The sequence below is a fragment of the Rattus norvegicus genome, chromosome 3 (assembly GCF_036323735.1).
Source record: "Rattus norvegicus strain BN/NHsdMcwi chromosome 3, GRCr8, whole genome shotgun sequence".
Taxonomy (NCBI): domain Eukaryota; kingdom Metazoa; phylum Chordata; class Mammalia; order Rodentia; family Muridae; genus Rattus; species Rattus norvegicus.
Genome location: NC_086021.1, coordinates 30,609,762 through 30,630,826, shown reverse-complemented (window position 1 = coordinate 30,630,826; position 21,065 = coordinate 30,609,762). Strand labels below are relative to the sequence as shown.

Below are 21,065 nucleotides of genomic sequence, written 5' to 3'. Positions count from 1 at the left end.
TGAAATGCACGGCTACTGCATGTAATCTAGGATCTAAGACATACTCATGCCTCCAGTTGTCTTTTTATACCTATTTTTGCTCTATGTGGTGGGACAGGCTGAGGAGTGCTGGGCATCCCCTGCAGGCCGGGTTCTGACCTTCAGTCCAATAGTAGGGAAAGAGCTATAGTAGTCTGGGTATGCCAGGCGCTGAGGAAGCTCTGCGGAAGCCCAGTCCTCTCAGGTTCCAGGTTCCATTTTTCAGAGAAACGCCTCCAAGGTTAAGGACTAGCCGGCCCCTCAGGCATGGCTAGTGGAGTTTCGAATGGGAAGCAGCTGCAGATACTGTTGCTTCCGGGGCTGGCTGGCGGATTTGCGAATCTGGAGTTTATATTGCGACAAATACTGGGGCGTGGCTTCCGGCTCTCTCGGACTAATAGCGTTTGCTAGGCGGCGCCTGCGCACGAGGTACTTCCGGCGGGGTCACGCCGCTCCGCCCGTGGTACCTGCGTACGCCGTGCTTCCGGCGGGGCTCGGCCGCGGGACCCTCTGATTGTAGCTCCAGCCCTGGTTGCTAACATGGCTTCTCTCCTGGCTAAGGATGCCTATCTGCAGGACTTGGCCAAGAAAATCTGCGCGCAGCCTGGCCCTGAGCGGCAGAGGAGCCAGTGGGGTAAGGCATCCGGCCCGAGCAGCCTTTGGGAATGGACGCCGTCGTCTGGGGCCCGCTGTCCTAGGTCGGGGCCGGACCCTCCACAAGGGATATGAGTTCGAGTGAGTGGGTAACTGGCGGGCACAGCAAAGGCTTGAGCTCTGATGGAGTGGGAGGGAATTAGGAAATTACCAGACTCGGACGGGAAGTAAAACGTGCTTGCTACTGGAAGTGTAAGTTTCTTCACTGGCGTGTGTTTTTCAGTTCTTGTCTGTGAATGTGTTTTAGATGTTCAAAGAACGCACGCTACATTCTTGGCCGTTTAGTTTAAAACACTAACATTTCCTCATCATTGAAAGTGGAAGCAAGTCTTAATCATAAAAGGTTAATTGTGGCTTGGCCTGGTTGGTGGGGCCTGCTGGCCTGTCTGAGCTACATGATGTGTTCACCTCTGCATGAACAACTTCAAGAAACTCTCAAAAAGTAAAAGAAGCGGGTGGAGGTCTGACTCTGGTTAAGAGCACTTGTTTTTCTTGCACAGGACCCACATTTGGTTCCTAAGGCAGCTTACAGCAGTCCCTAAGTCCAGTTCTAGGGGCTCTTAACACTCTTTTCTGGCCCCCCAGTGGCACCAGGGATGATCTTAATGCGTAGACATAGATATTTACAACACTCACAAAAGTAAACTAGTCTTGGGGGGCGGTGGGAGGGGGATTGTGGTCCACATGCCTTTAACACCAGCACTTGGCAAACAGAAGCAGAACACTGTGAATTCCAGATGGCCAGGACTGCATACTAAGACCCCTTTTGTTTGCTTTTTGAGACAGGGTTTCTCTATGTAGCCCTGGCTGTCCGGGAACTTGCTCTATAGACCAGGCTGGCTTTGAACTCAGATTCACCTGTTTCTGCCTCTCAGGTGCTGGGATAAGTGCGTGCCACCACTTCCTGGTTTAAGATTCTGTGTTGAAAGAAATAAGTAAAAAAGAGCTCGAGCGATGGCTCCATAGTTCTGTGTATCTCCAGCTCTTAGGAGAGGACCAGACTGTCCCAGCATCCACCCTTTTTAGACCCCACAGACACCCTCATTTATGGTGCACGTACTCCACACATACTTACAAAAAGGAAAAGGAGGGCCAGACTTATGATCTCTTAGAGCTCTTGCCTAGTGTGTGAGGCCTGGTGCGTGATATCATCTGGGAAGACAAAAACAAGCGTCTGCTCAGCCAGGACACAGAAAGCCACAGCCACACAGAAACAGTGAAGAGCTTGTTTTGGAGCCCGTTTGGAATGATCATGGCCTGGAAACATGGATTTAGGTTACCCTCAAATTCCATTTTCCAAGGGAAAATACTTCTTGAGGCAGTTTCTTGAAATTTTACAGAACAAAGAAAGGCAAGGCAAGTTTAAAATACGTTAGCGTGTATCAGGTAGGTATAGCAAGATGAGGAAAGCTCTTTTTAGGACTAGATGATGCTGGCATTCCCTCCCATCCCCCAGACGGGGTTTCCCTGTGTAGCTTTGCCTATCCTGGAAGCCCTGTAGACCAGGCTGGCCTTGAATTTACCGAGATCCACTTGGAGTGGAGTGTCGGGATTAAAGGCATGTTTCACTATGCCTGGTGCTGATAACATTCTTAGTTTTTAGGTTAGTCTGCTAAGTTAATAGATTCCATTATCTATTAGTCACACGGAGGTGGGCAAGGAGCAAGGTTTTCATGGGACTAAAGTGAACCTGAGATAAAGGCTCCAGACCTGCAACATTCCACTCCTCTGCAGCTCAGAGGAGTCAATCAGTCTGTAGACCGCTTCTTTCCAAGAAATCTCACTGACAGAACCAAAGTGGTAAATGAATTGAGCTCTGTGGGGTGACTTACAGGAGCCAGAAATGACTCAAAGGCAGATTTATCACCAAAGCATACCCCAGTATGGGTGATGGGTCAAAAGCTGGAAACCTGCTGTTTGATGCCAGGCTAGGATACATAATGAGGTCCCGTCTCAAAAGAGCAAGTAAACTAATTATTTTTAAATCCAAACCTGTGTACTGTACAACTTGCAGGCAGCTCCAAAGTTGAGTATTTCATGTATGTCTGTTTGACTAAACGATGCTCAGCCTTCTTGTATGTGCTTGGGGAAGAGGGAACTTAGTGAATCTGGTTAGTTTCAGGGACTTCCTGAAGCGTTGGTGTTTAGTTCCTGAGTGTAAGGAGTGTCCCTCTAAGATGGAAGGCTTTATTTATTTATTTTCAAGACAGGGTTTCTCTGTGTAGCCCTGGCTGTCCTGGAACTCGCCTTGTAGACCACATTGGCTTCAAACTCCGATCCACCTGCCTCTGTCCCATGAGTGCTGGAATTAAAGGCGTGCACCAGCACACTGCTGGCAGGTTTTATTTAGGTAGAAATTGCTATTCGTGAGCCTAGTGTTGAATTTTGGGCAGTGAGGAAGAAGTATTTGGCAGCACCGTCATTTATTCTTCCTGGAAGAGGGTGGTTATGTGTAGATAGTAGGGTGATGGCCACCCTGAAGCTGGACTTAACGTTCTGTTTCTCATGTGCATAAGTGCTAGATTAAGTGAGGAGTATATTTTGGATTTAAAAATAATTTACTTGCTCTTTTGAGACGGGATCTCATTGTGTATCCCAGCCTGGCATCTCTCAGCAGTTCTAGTGGCTTAGCCTCCAGATCCTGAGGGACTGCCGCACAGCACCTGGCTCTTGTCGTCACTTTTCCTTACGGGATTGGTCAGGAGGGATTTAGCTTGTTTTGTGTTTCAGCTGTCAGAACAAAAGGCTCAGAAGCTGCTGGACCCCCAAAAAAGAAAAGGAAGAAAACACAAAATAAGTCTCGGAAGCAGGAGGAGAAAACTATGGAGCACAAGACTAAACCCCTGGGCAAGAAGTCTCCCACCTCTTCTAGTGCCAAGAAACCAGGGCTATCCAAACAAGGGAGCTCCGGCTCCCTGGGGTCCCCTGAAGGTGAGTGGTTCCAGGATGTGCACGGTCCGGGCTGGGATGGGCCTAGGTACAAATGTCCCCACTTATCAGTGCTAGCACGGTTTTGTTCTGTGCTGCATGATAACCGGATAACAAGGCACTGTTTGTATTTCTGTGGCAGTGGGACCAATCTCATAATGCAGTTGTTTAGTGACTGTTTTAAAGGAGCTTGGGTAGAACTTACTGGTGGCCTGTATATCTACAACCCGCCCTCAGGGTCGTAGTGGGAGGGCACCTTCCTTTCAGCCCACCTTCCTTCCTTGCAGATAGCCGAGGCACAGCGCCCGATTCTGTCTTTGCACTGGATTTCCTGAGACAGCGGCTGCATGAGAAGATCCAGATGGCCCGGGGCCAGGTGAGGGGGGAGCCTTCCGGAGCATCTGGAGCAGTAGGCTTGTGGTGCTAATGTGATGTGGGCCACCTCTTGGTTGAGGTAGCAGGTGTAGTTCCTTTCTCGGGAGTACCTCAGTCCCCACTATCATCTGCCTCCTGGAAGCTCTGTGTCCTTCAGAAGCATGGCCTCCTTCCTTTGGGAAGCACAGCCTGAATTGTCCCTCCAAAGGTCAGTGTCCAGAAGTGAGGTGACCTGACTAGCCTTGACTTTGCCGCATGATGCTGGCTTTCCTGTCCCCCTTTCTTAGTCTCTTTTTGACCTTTAGCTTCTTGCCCTCACTGTCTCTGTCTCCAGGTTCCTGAGAGGTGGGGATCAAGGCTCAAGGCCCTTATCCTGCAGCATAGGCCTGGGTTGGTCAGATACACAGTGTGCTGTCTGGCTGTAGCACAGGAAGGGATGCAGAGAGCACTCGACCTGTGCGTTTCCTCAGTAGAAGATACAGTGGTTAGGACAGGCACTCTTATCATAGAAACCCAACTGAAGTTCTAAACTCTAGGAGAGTGGATGACCATATGCAAGATGAAGTGTTCTGATATGCTGGAGGGGCCTGGGAACTGGGGCCAGGAATCTTTTTTTATTATTATTCACTTTACATCCCAATTCCAGCTTCCTCATTTCCTTCCTGTTCCCCCTTCCTTTCTCCTCTGAGAAGTGGGAGACCCCTATTGGGTATTACCCTATCCTAGCCATCAAGTCACTGACGGCTAGGTGCTTCTCTCCCACTGAGGCCAGACAAGTCATACAGTTAGGGGAATGGGATCCACAGGCAGACAATACTGTGGCTCAGAGACCACCCCACTCCAGCTGTTGGGGACCCTGCATGAAGATCAAGCTGCACATCTGCTCCATATGCGGGAACCTAGGTCCAGCCCATGCTTGCTCTTTGATGGTGGTTCAGTGTCTGGGAGCCCCCATGGATCTAGGTTACTTGATTCTATTGTGTGTGTCCCTGTCCCCTCCAGGTCCCTCAATCCTTCCCCCATCTCTTCTATAGAACTTCCTGAGTTCCATCTAGTGTTTGGCTGTGGGTCTCCACGTCTGTTCCCATAGGCTGCTGTGTGGCGCCTCTCAGAATTATGGTAGACTTCTGTTTGCAAGCATAACAGAGTATCATTAATAGTGTCAGGGATTGGATCTTGCCTGTGGGATGGGTCTCAATTTGGACCAGTTACTGGTTGTCCATTCTCTCAGTCTCTGCCCCATCTTTGTCCCTGTGTATCTTATAGGCAGGACACATTTTCTGTTGAAGGTTTTGTGGGTAGGTTGGTATCTTAGGGTCTCCATTGCTGTGAAGAGACACCATGGCCAAAGCAACTCTTATAAAGGATATTTAATTGGGGCTGGGACTTCTTGGTTTGGAGGTTTGGTCCATTATCATCAAGGCGGGAGCATGGCAGTGTCCAGGCAGGCGCGGGACTAGAGGAGCTGAACGTTCTACATCTTTATCCAAAGGCAGACAGGAGAAGACTGACGCATCATCCAAAGGAAGACAGATAACTGACTCCCATGTGGTTAGGAGGAGGGTCTCATTGCCCACCTCCACAGTGACACACTTTTTCCAATAAGGCCACACCTCCTAATAGTGCCACTCTTTGATCCATCCATATTCAAACCACCACATTCCACTCCCTGGCCCCCATAGGCTCGTTCAAACACATGAGTCTATGGGGGCCACACCTAGACAGCATAAAAAATGATATTTAGTCCAGCCTCCAAAGTCCCCATAGTCTATAGCAGTCTCAACAATGTTAAAAGTCCAGAGTTCAGAGTCTCTTCTGAGATTCATCCAATCACTTAACTGTAATCCCCCAAGCAAGACAGGAAACCGTCTGGGCAAACTCCAAACTCTGCATCTCCATGTCTGGTGTCAAAGCCCTCTTCAGATCTCCACCTCCTTTTGCATCTTTGTTGACTGCGACAAACTTCTTTCTCCTGGGCTGGTCCCACTCCCTGTTAGCAGCTTTCCTCAGCAGATAGCCCACGGCTCTGGCATCTCTAACATCTTGGGGTCTTCAAGTCAACTCTAGCTTCACAGCTTCTTTGTTCCAATGTCCAGAATCCACACATGATCTTCTGGGCTCCTCTGAAGGGCTTGTGTCACTTCTCCAGCTCTGCCCTCTGTAGCACTCTCGGCTCTGATTGATCCATTCCACTGGCACTGTTGCTCTTGGTGATCATCCCATAGGACTGGCATCTCCAATATACTGGGGTCTTTTGCAGCAACTAGGCTTCACCAATAGCCTCTCATAGGCTTTTTTCATGGTGCCAGCCCTCAACTTTGCTGCAACTGAGGCTGCACCCTCACCAATGACCTTCCATGGCCTCTCATAGTCCCAAGCCTCAACTGCTCTCCGTGATGGCTTCATGCCTTCAAAACTAGTACCACCTGGGTGATTCTTACCTGGGTGACATTACCCAGTCCAGCTGTAGCACCAGCTACAACCTTGGTTATCTCTGGAACAGTGTTTTTGTGTTCTCAGAAGATTTCACCTCAGTGATGCTGGTCTCTTTTTTTTCAGAGCTGAGGACTGAACCCAGGGCCTTGAGCTTGCTAGGCAAGAGCTCTACCACTGAGCTAAATCCCCAATCCCGATGCTGGTCTCTTAATCACCACTAATTTCTTAGTTCTAGCTAACCAGCATCAATTGTCCCAGTAGTCCCTTCTATTAAAGTTAGAGCCACATGGCCAAAGCTGCTGAGTTCTGCTTGCTGGAACTGGAACGTGGCCCCTTTGTTCTATTACATTATTACCAGCTTTCTGTTTTCCAACTCCTTCACTGTGTAAGCTTGGCTATCCTGGAACTTGTTCTGTAGATAGACCTTGAACTCACAGATTTACTTGCTCCTGTCTCCTGGGATTAAAGGTGTATACCACCATGCTTGGATCTAAGCATAGTTGGGTGGGATCATGTCCCTAAAGTCACCACTCCCTTAATCTGTTATCTCCTTGAACACAGGATTCAGCTCCATTTCCCTTCCTGGTGCCCCTTAGTTCAATACATTCTATATTTTTCCTTTCTAGGTGGCTCCTTTTCATTAAAACGGTCTTGATAAGAGTGAACTTCAGTAATTACACAACAGAGTTTATACCAGACTGTCTTGAGACCTCCTTTGTCTAAGCAATTAATCTAAATCTTAGCCTCAGTCAGACTCTTTGGACAATGGCAAAAAGTAGCCATGTTCTTCACCAAAACATCACAAAAACAGGCCACATACTTCTCCATTGAAACCTCTAGGGCCAGCAGGCCTATCCCGTTCAAATCACCGTCAGCTCCACCGTCTTTCATATTCCTACTAGGATGGCCCATTAAGCCCCACTTAAAACATTCCATGACTTTCCAAATCCAAAGTCCCCAAATCCACATTCTTCCAACCTAAAGCATGGTCAGGCCTATCGCAGCAACACCCCAGTCCCTGGTATCAACTTCTGTCATAGTTAGGGTTTCCATCGCTGTGAAGAGAGACCGTAACCAAAACAACTCTTATAAAGGATAACATTTAATGGGAACTGGCTTACTGGTTTAGAGGTTCAGTCCATTATCAAGGGGAGAACACGGCAGTGTCCAGGCAGACATGGGGCTAGAGGAGCCGAAAGTTCAAGCATCTTCATCCGAAGGCAGACAGGACTGCTATGTAGTTAGGAGGAGGGTCTCATTGCCCACCCTGACTATGACACACTCCTTCAACAAGGCCTTCTTATAGTGCCACTCCCTTGGCCAAGCATATTCAAACCATCACAGTTGGTGTCCTTATCCCTCCACTGTGAGTCCTATTGGCTTCAGGAACGACTACTTCAGGCTCCAAGTCTCCAATTGCTAAGAGTCTCAGAGTGACTCCCGTGGACTCCCTGGCCCCAGGTCTCCGGCAGGTCCTAGAGCCGCACGCCTGCTGCTGCTTTCCATTCTCTTCCCTGCTCTTCCCCAACCCCACCCCTGAACCCCCGGCCCCAACCACCTCCAATGTCTATTTTATTTCCCCTTCAGAGGAAGATTAAAGCATCCTCCCTTTGGCCCTTGAGTTTTAGCTTCTTTGGATCTGTGGATTGTAACATGGTTATCCTGTATTTTATGGCTAATACCACTTATAAGTTAGTACATACTATGCATGTCCTTTTGGGTCTGGGTCCGGGTTACCTCACTCAGGATGATCTTTTCTAGTTCTGTTTGCCTGCAAAATTCATGATGTCCTTGTTTTTAATAGCTGAGTCATAATTCCATTGTGTAAATGAACATTTTCTTTATCCATTCTTCAGTTGAGGGACGCGTAGATTGTTTCTAGTTTCTAATACTCAAATAAAGCTGCTCTGAGCATAGTTGACCAAGTGTCCTTGTCAGATAGTGGAGCATTTTTTGGGTATATGCTCAGGAGTAGTATAGCTGGGTCTTAAGGTAGAACTATTCTCAGTTTTCTGAGAAATCCCCAAATTGATTTCCAGAGAGCTTGTGCAAGTTTGTACTCCCACCAGCCATGGAAGAGTGTCCTTGTGAAGCCAGGGTTCTTAACTAGGGGTTCCTCAGTACACTAGTGTTATTTGCATCTGGGTAACAGGTCACTGTTGGTGAAACACGGACATCGTGGACTTGTGGCCTGCATGAGTCTTTCCTCTCATTTCAGATACATGTCAGGTAAGGCACTCTTGAGGTTAAGAACCCTAGGGAGTGAACCCTCCACCTTTTATCTTTTACCCACAGGGTGGCACCAAGGAGCTGTCTGCTGCCACTCTAGAAAAAAGACAGCGGAGAAAGCAGGAGAGGGAACGGAAGAAAAGGAAGCGGAGGGAGCTCCGAGCAAAGCAGCAGGTTGCAGAGGCTGAGAAAAAGGAGGAACCAGTCAAGGCGCCCCCCAAAATGGCCTGCAAGGATCTGCAGGAATCAGGGCTGATCTTTAATAAGGTGAGAGTTATCTGGACTGAGTGTCTTTGGCCCATCTCTGCCCTGTGCTGATGGTCTAGGTGCATGCTGGTGACTTCTGCTAAGGGGGCGAAAGCTATTGGTCTGTGACACTGGTGAGATTTGGCGGTGTTGATGTGCCTCTCCGTGTGGATGGTGGTGTTGATGTGCCTCTCCGTGTGGATGGCGGTGTTGATGTGCCTCTCCGTGTGGATGGCGGTACTGATGTGCCTCTCCGTGTGGATGGCGGTGTTGATGTGCCTCTCCGTGTGGATGGCAGTGTTGATGTGCCTCTCCATGTGGATGGCGGTACTGATGTGCCTCTCCGTGTGGATGGCGGTACTGATGTGCCTCTCCATGTGGATGGCGGTACTGATGTGCCTCTCCGTGTGGATGGCGGTGTTGATGTGCCTCTCCGTGTGGATGGCGGTACTGATGTGCCTCTCCGTGTGGATGGCGGTGTTGATGTGCCTCTCCGTGTGGATGGCGGTACTGATGTGCCTCTCCATGTGGATGGCGGTACTGATGTGCCTCTCCGTGTGGATGGCGGTACTGATGTGCCTCTCCGTGTGGATGGCGGTACTGATGTGCCTCTCCGTGTGGATGGCGGTACTGATGTGCCTCTCCGTGTGGATGGCGGTGTTGATGTGCCTCTCCGTGTGGATGGCGGTACTGATGTGCCTCTCCGTGTGGATGGCGGTGTTGATGTGCCTCTCCGTGTGGATGGCAGTGTTGATGTGCCTCTCCGTGTGGATGGCGGTGTTGATGTGCCTCTCCGTGTGGATGGCGGTACTGATGTGCCTCTCCGTGTGGATGGCGGTACTGATGTGCCTCTCCGTGTGGATGGCGGTACTGATGTGCCTCTCCGTGTGGATGGCGGTACTGATGTGCCTCTCCGTGTGGTTGGCGGTACTGATGTGCCTCTCCGTGTGGATGGCGGTTGTTGATGTGCCTCTCCGTGTGGATGGCGGTACTGATGTGTCCTTCCCTGCAGGTGGAGGTAGCTGGAGAGGAGCCAGCCAGCAAGGCCCAGCGCAAGAAGGAGAAGCGGCAGCAGGTGAAGGGGAACTTGACCCCTCTGACAGGCAGGAACTATAGGCAGCTGCTGGACCGTCTGCATGCCCGGCAGGGCCGGGTGGAGGAGCTTCGCGATCAGGATGCAGGCAAGGCCCAGGAGCTGGAGGCCAAGATGAAGTGGACCAACTTGCTGTACAAGGCAGAGGGTGTGAAGATCAGGGACGATGAGCGCCTGCTGCAGGAGGCCCTGAAGCGCAAAGAGAAGCGCCGGGCACAGCGGCAGCGCAAGTGGGAGAAGCGTTCGGAGCATGTGGTGGAGAAGATGCAGCAGCGACAGGACAAGCGACGCCAGAACCTGCGCAAGAAGAAGGCAGCTCGGGCCGAGCGACGGCTACAGAAGGCCCGCAAGAAGGGCCGGGTGCTGCCCCAGGACCTGGAGCGTGCAGGCCTCTCCTGAGAGCTTGCACCTGCCAGGTTCCTGGCTGGGCACCTTCCTACCTGGCTTCCATCCATCTCCATCCTTGAGGGTTGAGGTGGTATGTGGTGACAGACTGGGTCTCCTGTGAGGTTGACAGTTCTTGCACCCCACAACCAAAGTGAGATCTGACTGCGTGCCAGGACGTTTCAGCAGCATCCTTAAGGAAGACCGTGTTTCCCGTTCCTGAGAGGGATGAAGGGGATCTGTGCCCGTGTCTTGTGAGGGGTGTGTCACTGTGTCTGTATGTCTGTGTATGTCTGTGTTCTGAATGCTCCAGAGTTGGGATAGAGGTTGGGGTGAGGTACCCCACTCACTCCTTCCTGCCCACCTGGTATATCCAGGGGCCATGAGAACAAAAGGTTTTGACTACTTGTTCTGTATCCACTAGTCTTGGGAACAGAGAAGAGGGCCCAAGAGTTTTGGGAGAATCTGATCCAGTCAGATATGTCTCTGGGCCAGAGCTTGAGAGCTGTGTTGAAGGCCAGCATCCAGCTCAAAAATCTAGAGTCCTTCCTGAGTCCCAGGATGTGCTTGCTCACCTGTGAGCCAGTCAATGGCTGCGACTTACATGTCGCCTAGTTTTATGTCAGTTTAATACAAACTGGAGTTGTCTGAGAAGAGAGTGCCTCAACTGAGAACCCCGCTAGATTGGCCTGTGGTGCTTTTTTTTAAAAAACAAAAAAACCTGGTGAATGATATGGTAGGGCCTGGTTCATTGTGGCTAGTGCCACCCCCGGACTGACGGTCCTGGGTTGTTTAAGAAAGTAGGCCAAGCCAGCTGTCGGGGACAAGCCATTAAGTAGCTTTTGCTTCAGTTCCTGCGTCTAGGTTCCTGCCCTGGCTTCCCTTGGTGATGTACTGTTACCTGGAAATGTAACATGAAGTAAACCCTTTCCTCAAGTTGCTTTTGGTCATGGTGTTTTGTTTTATCACATCAATAGAAACTCTAAGATAAGTCAACATGCGTTTGGAGCAAGGAGGCAGGGCAGAATGGCTCTTGGGATGCTGGCCGGGATGAGGTCATGAATGGAGATAGGGAGTTAACTAGGTGAGCAGTGGACAGACTGCAGGTGAGAGCTGGGGTGCAGGAGTGGATTGGTAGGCTGGAGTGCCTTTGTAATTGCTACAGGCTGGACAGAATTGAGAAGTGATGGTTGTGTGTGGTAGCACTCACCTTTGGTCCCATTACTCAGGGAGGCATAGGCAGGTGATCTCTTGAGTTTGAAGCCAGCCAGGGCTACATAGAGACCTGTGTAAAGAAAGAAAACAGTAACAACAGAAAACAGAAGTGTTGGCACACTCCTGTAATCCCAGCATTGGAGAGGCTGAGGCAAGAAGACGGTGAGTCTGAGTTACAGAGAGTCCCAAGCTGGCTTGATTTTGGAGAGATGCCTCTGCTGGTAAAAAATCCAGATGTGGTATGCATGTGCAATCCTGGTACTCACTGAAAGGTGGGAGATAGAGAGAGAATTGGCCTGGGAGCTCTGGCAGCTAACCCGGAATACACAGTAACGGACAGGGGAGAGCCCCTGCGTCAGCACGATGGAAGTCGAGCACCAGCTCCTGTGAAAGTATCCAGGTACACATACACCCAACAGATACACAAACCCCAGAGAGCTGGTGAGATGGCTTTATGGGTAAAGCACTACCTGTGTGAGCCTGATAACCTGAGCTCAGTCCTTCGAGCCTGCAATGGACATCTCTTACACACTGAAGTGAAGATCTAGCTAGACAGCAAACCACTGAACTGAGAACAGGAACCCCATTGGAGGACTTAGAGAAAGGATTGAAAGAGTTGAAGGGGCTTGAGACCCCATAAGAACAACAATGCCAACCAACCAGAGCTTCCAGGGACTAAACCACTACCGAAAGACTATACATGGACTGACCCTGGGCTCCAACTGCATATGTAGCAGAGAATAGCCTTGTTGGGGCACCAGGGGAAGGGGAAGCTCTTGATCCTGCCAAGGTTGGACCCCCAGTGCAGCAGAATGTTGTGTGTGTGGGGGTAAGGGGAATGGATGGGGGAGGAACACCTGGAGGGGGAGGGGTGGGGACTTTTGGACAGGAAACTGGGAAAGGTAATAACATTTGAAATGTAAATAAATATATCTTGGGGTTGGGGATTTAGCTCAGCAGCAGAGCACTTGCCTAACAAGCGCAAGGCCCTGGGTTCGGTCCCCAGCTCCGGAAAAAAAAAAATATATATATATATATATATATATATATAAGAATTTTGCGGTATTGTGGGGAAATTTTTATTAACGAATTATACAAATATATAATTAGGCTGCTGTATTCTAGGTATTTCATACCTTTGATTTACACAAAATTTATTCAAAATAGTACATTTCAATACTAACAGAAAAAAGACCTAGCTAGGGTATTGGGCAGGTACAGTTAGGCGGGTGGCTGGAGTTCTAAGGTTATGAAGGGGTGAAAATACGCACATTCTAAAATATTCCAAGAAAACAGAGTTAAGGTTTGAATCCATATGTATCAAAGGCTGTATCTAAGTAGCTTGTCCCCAAGTGGTGCAGGCGCTCTGTGGGAGGTGGCTTTGGGGAAACTTTTCTTCTCAAAGGTGATTATTCTGAAAAGGACCTTATTCCTTGGACGTCCTCTTCTCCTTTGTGCCAGTCATCAGTCAGGTTGAGAAGCTGAGCCCACCAGTGGGATCAGACTGGGTCAGCACCTGAACCCGGGACACAGCAGGCCAGCTTGCCCCCGTCCCTGCCTACTGAGCCCTGTTCGGGTTTGAGGCACCTGTTTCTACAGAACGAGAGCGATCTGTCCACTAACTTCACTGTGTGTTCCCTTGTGCCACACTGGAGCTATAGCTATGGGTGCCAGTGGAGGGATGCTGAAGATGGGCCCCGAGGGCTGCAGCCTCCCTTGTTTCCATCCTGTTCTCTGCTTCCTGAACTATTGACATGATGTGACCACCAGGTATCTCGAACAGCTGCCCTGCCTCAGTCTCCTGGGTTACAGGTATCCTTTATCATGTCTGGCAGACAACAATGGAAACTTCAGAGTTCACAACTAGGGCTGGAGAAATGGTGTCAGTGTTCTGAGTCTCGGGTTGATCAGAGAGATACGGCAGGACGAGGCTTTGCTGGCAGCGGCAGGGTCCAGCCTCCGGATGAATCTTGAACAACTTAACAAAAGCTTGTTTGTTGATTGCTCACAAAAGGTTTTTTTTTGTTTTTGTTTTTGTTTTTTTCGTGTGTGTGTGGGTAAAACAGGTTTCTTAAATCAACACCCCTGATCTATGTTTTCTGAAGAAAAACATCCCTGTGACCTGACCTTAGGCCTTATACACTGTCCCCAGTACTCAACAATGCGAGGTGGTCTGGGTGTGCCAGGACTGTCCTGTGACCAAAATAACCCAAAGGCTGTTGTTAAGGTCCCTCAGAAAAACAACCATAAATCACAGGAAACAGTCAGTTTCCCACAAAGGTGTAAGGACTTACAGAAAACCATATCCATGCTAATATTCACTCTAGATCCAGTGAGAAAGCTATTTCATTTGAATGTTTCCCTTAGACACGGAGATTCTACTAGAATCCTTTATACATGGCTCTTCACTCAAGAGCACCTAACTGCAGAGGACCTGGGGTGTGGTGACGAGCACCCACATGGTGTCTCATAACTGTCTTTAACTTGTTCTGGGGGATCCGACACCCCCATCTGGGCTCCGAGGGTACCACCCACACACATGCTACACAGACATGTAAGCAGGCAACAAGCAAGTAGCTCATAAGTAACCCACTCGTGTGTGTGTCTGTTACACAACACAGCTATCATTGCTGGTAAGGGGACGTCCTCCTGGGCCTCTTTGAGGAGTGGGGGGGGGGTGTTTGTTTGAACAGGGCTTTGTCACTTGGTCACTTGGTTGTGAACTGGACTGTGTGTGCTACAATGCCTGAGTCATTTTTGTTTCTCTTGTTTTTTAGACTCAGTGTCTTTTTATGTAGACCCAGCTTTCCTGGAACTCACTCTGTACACCAGGCTGGCCTTGAACTCACAGAGATGTGCCTGCCTCTGCTTTTTTCCCAGTACTACCATTAAAGGCTGCTTAATACTACTGCTTGACCTACTTAACACACTGTCCGGAGCACACATGCGCGCACACACACACACACACACACACACACACACACACACACACACACACACCACTGGCAACTGGATCTCAAGTCTGGGTGGAGGAGGGACACTCAAACTACAGCATTGCGTAAAAGACAGAAATACCACTAGGCTAGGGTAGAATAGGAGTTCTCATGGGCATAGCAGGAGCAGGACTTCATAACCCACTCCACAAAAGGAGGAAATGCAGGCAGGAAAACCAGACAAGCTTTGTGTGTGTGTGTGTGTGTGTGTGTGTGTGTGTGTGTGTGTGTGTGTGTGTGTGTGCATGTGTGCATGTGCGCATGTGCGTGTGTGTGTATGTGTGTGTATGTGTGAGTATGTGTGTGTGTGCATGTGCGTGTGTGTGTATATGTGTGTGTGCACGTGTGTGTGTGTGTGTATGTGCGTGTGTGTGCGCACGTGTGTATTTGTGTGTGTGCGTGTATGTGTGTGTGTGTGCGTGTGTGTGTGTGTGTGTGTGTGTGTGTGTGTGTGCGCGCGCGCGTGTGTAGAATGGAGCATCTGACAGGTATGTTTTGGTATGAAGGCCCTAGTTGTTACTGAAGTATTAAGCAACTAAGTCTTGGCCTGGTAGAAAGTAGATAGGTGGGGTTGGGGATTTAGCTCAGTGGTAGAGCGCTTGCTTAGGAAGCGCAAGGCCCTGGGTTCGGTCCCCAGCTCCGAAAAAAAGAACCAAAAAAAAAAAAAAAAAAAAAAAAAGAAAGTAGATAGGTTATGGGGTTCTTGTGAGGGACCCTAGGGGCTTTCACCAGCCTTACACCCACTGCCTCAGGTCAAGAATAGGCCAAGTACCAGCTTCCCTTATTGGGTTAAGGCTAGGCCAAGTTTCATTCTCCACCCACAGTTCTCCAGGAGGAGCAGGGACATTCTTGAAAAATCACAGAATGTACTACTGACTGATAGCCACCTGACCCAGAAAGAGTTCGAATGTATGTCATATGCTTGCTAGCCAATAGACTCAAAGGTCACTATGCTTAGCCAATGAATTTAAACTGTAACCTTGCTGATGTAACCTGTACCCCTAAAAAGCATGAAAACTGCTTGTTATAGCCATTCGGGGTCACCTTTTAGTCACTTGCCACAAGGGGCTGATTGAGGATCAACCCTGACGGAAAAATAAACCTCTTGTGTTTGCATTGAACTCCATTCTCGTGTCTCTCTTGGGGGGGGGGTCTCCCTGAAGTTAGGACTCACTTTGAGCCTTACAGGTAGTGCATGCCTTTAATCTCAGAGAACTCACAATGTACACCAGCCTGACTTCAAACTCAAATCAATCTGTCTCTGTCTTCTAAGTGCCAGAGTTAAAGGTGTGGCACCAACCTGGCTTAATGATTAACTCATTAAAACAATTCTCCTAGATTTTTGATATACTTATATTTTTGAAATTAAAGTATAATTGCATCATTTCCTCCCTTCTTAAATACATGGCTTCTATTTCTTGGTTTCTTTTTTTTTTTCTTTTTTTTTTTCCTTTTTCTTTTTTTCGGAGCTGGGGACCGAACCCAGGGCCTTGCGTTTGCTAGGCAAGCGCTCTACCACTGAGCTAAATCCCCAACCCCTATTTCTTGGTTTCTTATGTATCGATGTATTTATTTCTAAATGTGTAAGTACAACCTGCTCAATCCGGACAATGTTACTGAAACATATGTGATTGCATGATTGACTACTTGGTACTGAAAACCCAATTTTGGAGCTCTTCTCTGAGGAAAACTATCTCCCACTCTCGGCATGCCTTAGTTGCATTTAAGGCCTGCCAGGAAATCCCCCTTCTCTGCTAGCATTTCTATTGCTGTTATCCAGATCTTCTTTAGACAGCCAAGTTGGTGTGAATTACCGGGTGGAGCTAGAACTAGGAGCTGAACCGCCACCACAAACATCCTGTTCTAACAGCTTTTTCCTCTTCCTTTTCTGCTGTGACCCCCAAGCCTTAGGTCAGGAACTGTGTTGTAGATGTAGCCGGGCTTGTGTTCTCTGCAGTTACCATCAGCTGGGGCTTTTTTTTTTTTTTTTTTTTGTTACAGTCTCCTGTCTGTTGCAAGGAGATGTTTCTATGACGAGGGGTTATTTTTGCTTCTTATTGTTATTTTTGCTTGATGGCTTTTCTCAAAGGTTTATTTTTATTGTCCACGAGCGTTTTGTCTATATCGAAGTACACTGTGTGCATACCTGGTGCCTGTGGAGAACTCGTCAAGTACCAAATCCTCTAATGGCATTTCCATTGTAAGAAAGTTCACCAGTTCCTGGTGACCCTCTAGTTGGCTCACCAGTGCTGTCACTGCTGGTGGTGGTGGTGAATGGCGGGGAAGGCACAAAGACCTGAACACTACACTAAGGGTCGTGCCATGATAAGAGTACTGCAGAGGTGAGGCACACACAGTAAAGAGCTGGGGAGAGTTTATTATAGATTAAAAGTACACTTGGGGGGTTGGGAAGAGATAAAGAGGGGGGAGAGGGGGAGGGGAAAGGAGAGCAGGGAGAGGAGAGAGAACACCTGAGTCACATCAGCTAGGATTTTGGATAGCTCGTCCTATGGGCAGACTTCAATAGAGAGGTTTAGTCGTGAGTTAAGATGAGGGAATGGCAGAGAATTGAGAATTCTGTTTAGTTAATTAATCAATTTACATCTCAAACACTTCTTCCCATCTCCCCTCCCTTCTCTGAGAGAGTGGGCGTCCACCTGAGTGTCCCCTGACCCCAGCATATCAAGTCTCTGCCAGATTAGACGCAAGAGGAATTTTTTATTTTCTTTTTTAAGCATTTTATTTATTTATTTTATGTGTGTGAGTTCACTGTCACTGTCTCAGACACACCAGAAGAGGGCATTGGGTCCCATTACAGATGGTTGTGAGCCACCATGTGGTTCCTGGGAATTGAACTCAGGATCCCTAGTATAAGGCTCAACTTGAGTCTTTTTGTTTTGTTTTTACAAAATTATATGTATATATATATATATTTATATTTATATATTTATATATAATGACATGACATATCTATGTACAACAGGCTGGACACTGAAGAAACTATACAGTGACGTTCGGCTTTGTCCCCTCCCACATGGACTTCTGATAAGGATTACATGACAGCATGAGAAAATGGAGCAAAAAACACAAAAATTATACACAATTACAAATGAGAGTCAAGGAGTTTGGGGGCCAGGGAGACCGGGGATCCTGTGCTCTCCACTCCTTCTTCACCAACCTATGTCTGCCCTATCTGAACGATGGCCAGAGACCTGAGCAGTGGGCAGCCAGAAGAGCGTATTTACATGTCTCTTCCCTAACACACATCCACAGACTCGCCAGAGGGCACACTGGGATCTGTGAAGGGGAGAGAGACTGCACCAACTTGCTCTTTTGACCAGTTCTCATTCTGGCCCTCTCTGCTGATGATGAGCAGGTGGCACTCAGTAAGATCCAGGCCAAACTCGTGATGACACAGCAAGACAGGCTGCTGTCTCCCTCCCTGCACCCTCCTTCCAGCCTCCACCACGAATCATCTGCTAAGGACCAGCTGCTGCAGCTAGCAGCAGCACTAAGCTCTGGGGACCAGCTTCCTTCACCCCTTCCTCCTCCAAGCCTAACATACACCCAGTGTCTGATTACATCTGAAGTGTGATGCCACAGCGAGTGAGGCTGTCTCCTCAGGCCCATCCATCTGCTGCCAGAGCAGGTTTGAAGCAGCTAGGGTCAATGGCAGACCCAGGAAAGTGGGCAGAGTCAAGACACGTACAGGGCCAGCCTTTTCGGATTTGTTCTTTTTCTCTCTCAAAAAAGCTGACACCTATGAGATTGTTGTCTGAAGCTATGGCCCTTAAGTCTGAACTCTCTCTCTCGTCCCATGTAGCACTTCTAGCTTTACAGAGCTAAGGCTCAGTCACAGGCCTGCCGCAATTTTGGTTTTATGATGACCACCAGTACGACAATGGCAGATGGAGGACTTTAGAGTTAGAATTAGCCTGTATGTGTTTCCTTCTGTTTACAGATGAGGAACAGAATCAATCCAGAGAGGCTACAGACCTGGTCAAGCTCACACATCAGTGCTGTTGAGCGGGACAAGAACTGCAGCCCACGTATTCCAACTCCTAAACTCTTTCCATATCCCATAATACTTTCAAAAAGCAACATGCTTGTGGGGAGCCGTATTGGATTTGGGCCTGGCTGCTTTGTGACTGCATAGCTCAAGGTGGCTATGTGACTCTGGGCTGTATGGCCACAGATGCTCACCCCTAAGGTGGCTGCTGTAAGATTATGAGATTGTTGGACAAAAGCCTCTTCCAGGAAAATTCCGGGAGCAATCACAGGGTGTTTCAGCCTGAGCAAACACCGGATGTCCCTGAGCAGATTCCTGAGAAGGGTTCGACCTTTTCTTTTTTTTTTCTTTTTTTTTTTTTTTTGGTTCTTTTTTTCGGAGCTGGGGACCGAACCCAGGGCCTTGCGCTTCCTAGGTAAGCGCTCTACCACTGAGCTAAATCCCCAGCCCCAGGGTTCGACCTTTTCAAAGAACATGTCCCCGGAAGACTGTAGCCTCTTTGTTTAAGGAGGATATCTTGCAGTTTAGTGATTCACCTGATATCCTTGGGCACTTCCCAATACTCCCCCACCCTAAGCTTCAATTCCTGCCTCAGAGCTTTAAATGCTGTACATTCCTCTCAATAAACGAGACCTTGACAACAGAACCTTGCTTGGTCTCCTTCTTTCCTCCCCTTCTTGACACTCAGGTAGAGCCTCTTCGGGACCCTGAATAACTGGACTCGCTGGACGGGACACATGCCGAAGAAAAAATACACCATTTTTTTTTCATGAGTAGCTAAGGTCCATTAAACTTTACATTCCTTGAGAAGCAGGGCAACTGTTGCAGGAACACAGCAGAGGGGTTAGGTGGGCAACTGTAGTTTTAGGCAAGCAAATGCCCTCTCCTTTGAAGGTTCCCTAAACATCTATGATGGGAACACAAAGCACAGAGGCCTATGGGACAACACACTTAGAAGCACAGAGAGCGTCTCCTTCACTCCGCCTTTCCCAACACGTCAACTCAGCCTTGGGACACTGAACCTGTCACGCGGCTCCAAGACAGCTTGTCCAAGGACTTGCTCCTCCAGCAGGAGAATTTGCATCTTCTACGTTTCTCACCACAGGAAAAGCTGAGTGCTCTGCACTCCTAGTCTTTCCTACTCTTGGGTGTCTACCGGGCTATCGTGAGGGTATACAAGTTTCAATTTACCCAAAGACATAACTCAGAGCCCCTCGTCAACCTACGCCCTCAGCAGAATGTATTCCCTGGTCGGCAAGCTGAGCTCTGACTAGGTGCCCATTCCCTGCCTACAATATATAAAAGCCCAGTGGGTGAGGAAGGGGAAGAGAGGGGCCCAGGTTACCCCGCAAGCTTGCTGGTGACGAGCGAGGACTTTCTCTGGGGCAGGTCCTGTAGGGTGGGGATGTGGTCACCGGTCACCAGGTTCTTGTCTGCTCCTGCACTCGGTAGCTGCTTGTTCTTTATCTTGGTTTTGGCCACGTTGTACTCTCCTGAGTCAAAGTACGTTTGCCCTTTCTGGCATCTCTTCATGAGGAAGTCGGAGCTTCCAGGCTTTTGTCCTAAGCTTGGATATTTGGCCTTAGCTTTGCCTCCTCAGCCTTCTCAGGAAGAATACCTTCTTTCTCCTGTGTATCCTGCTTCTCCTCGCCGGTTTCCTCCGCAGGGTTTTCTTCTTCTTGTTTCTGGGACGTGGCAGGACCAGGACTGTGCAGTGAAGGGCCCGGGAAGTCAGCCGGAAAAGGGAAAGGGGGAGGGGAAACGGGGACAACCTGAGCTGCTGCTCTGGGTACTGTCGCTATCTCAGCCTGAGTCTTAATTACCAGAAGATTCCTGTGAATGAGACGTGAGACCAGAGAACGCTGCAATGGCATGAGGAAATTTTTTATTTCCAGCAAGCTGGGGTCCACCTACCTCTCGAGGAGAGGCGACCCTGAACAATCCGTACAGTTTTATACATTTCACAAAGGACGGGTTACGGTGATAGAGATTGGGTCTATGGGGGCACTGCTGAGCCTTAGGTTGCTACAAACCAGGGCAGGGGTCCTTGAAATGCATCCCTTTAGATAATGTTAAGACAGTGCTGCTGTGAACACAGGGCTCCCCATGACCTCAGGAACTGCCCCAGACAGGATTGCTGTACTCCCTCCTGCATGGGAGGGGCCGTCTGAGGCTGGTGGAAAAATACTAGCTCTCACACTAGAAGAGCAGTTCGCGCTCTTAATCACGGAGCCATCTCTCCAGCTCCTGGAATTTTTTCTTAAGAATCTTCCCTGTCTTCATATAGAATTTTTCAGATGTGTCACTGTGTCAGGTGCACACTGACTCACTATACTAATTGGATGGAGCTGCCATCATGACAAAGCAAAGGCAAGGGTGGTTGTGGCAATCTTCTGGGTTGGCCGTGTCGGTCCGGTTGATTGTCAGTTAGTCTTGTGTCTTTACTGTTAATAGAGATTTAGGGCTAAAGTCTAAGCTCAGTTCT

The 21,065-nt window shown here is 48.8% G+C and overlaps 1 protein-coding gene and 1 pseudogene across 2 annotated transcripts; one reads left to right on the top strand and one right to left on the bottom strand.

Annotated features, from left to right (window-relative positions):
- Window positions 1-438: 438 nt before the first annotated feature.
- On the top strand, window positions 439-11,302 carry Surf6 (surfeit 6). Of its 2 annotated transcripts, none has more exons than XM_006233784.3 (5): window positions 439-753; window positions 3,403-3,603; window positions 3,888-3,976; window positions 8,707-8,907; window positions 9,899-11,302. In XM_006233784.3, exons 1-5 carry the CDS (start codon window positions 744-746, stop codon window positions 10,376-10,378), a joined length of 981 nt encoding a protein of 326 aa, XP_006233846.1. In that variant the 5' UTR covers window positions 439-743; the 3' UTR covers window positions 10,379-11,302. The 2 variants fall into 2 exon arrangements, with proteins under 2 accessions (XP_006233846.1, NP_001015014.1); NM_001015014.1 differs by having other exon boundaries at window positions 520-652; window positions 9,899-11,299.
- An 8,495-nt stretch (window positions 11,303-19,797) lies between these two features.
- Ensa-ps1 (endosulfine alpha, pseudogene 1) lies at window positions 19,798-20,454 on the bottom strand (annotated as a pseudogene).
- Between the last annotated feature and the right edge of the window lie 611 nt (window positions 20,455-21,065).

Bases quoted from the DNA above. Each gene is read 5' to 3' on its own strand.
- Surf6 (NM_001015014.1), top strand. From the start codon at position 559: ATGGCTTCTCTCCTGGCTAAGGATGCCTATCTGCAGGACTTGGCCAAG. The intron at 653-3,402 runs GTAAGGCATCCG...TTTGTGTTTCAG, and splicing joins GCGGCAGAGGAGCCAGTGGG to CTGTCAGAACAAAAGGCTCA. The intron at 8,908-9,898 runs GTGAGAGTTATC...CCTTCCCTGCAG, and splicing joins CAGGGCTGATCTTTAATAAG to GTGGAGGTAGCTGGAGAGGA.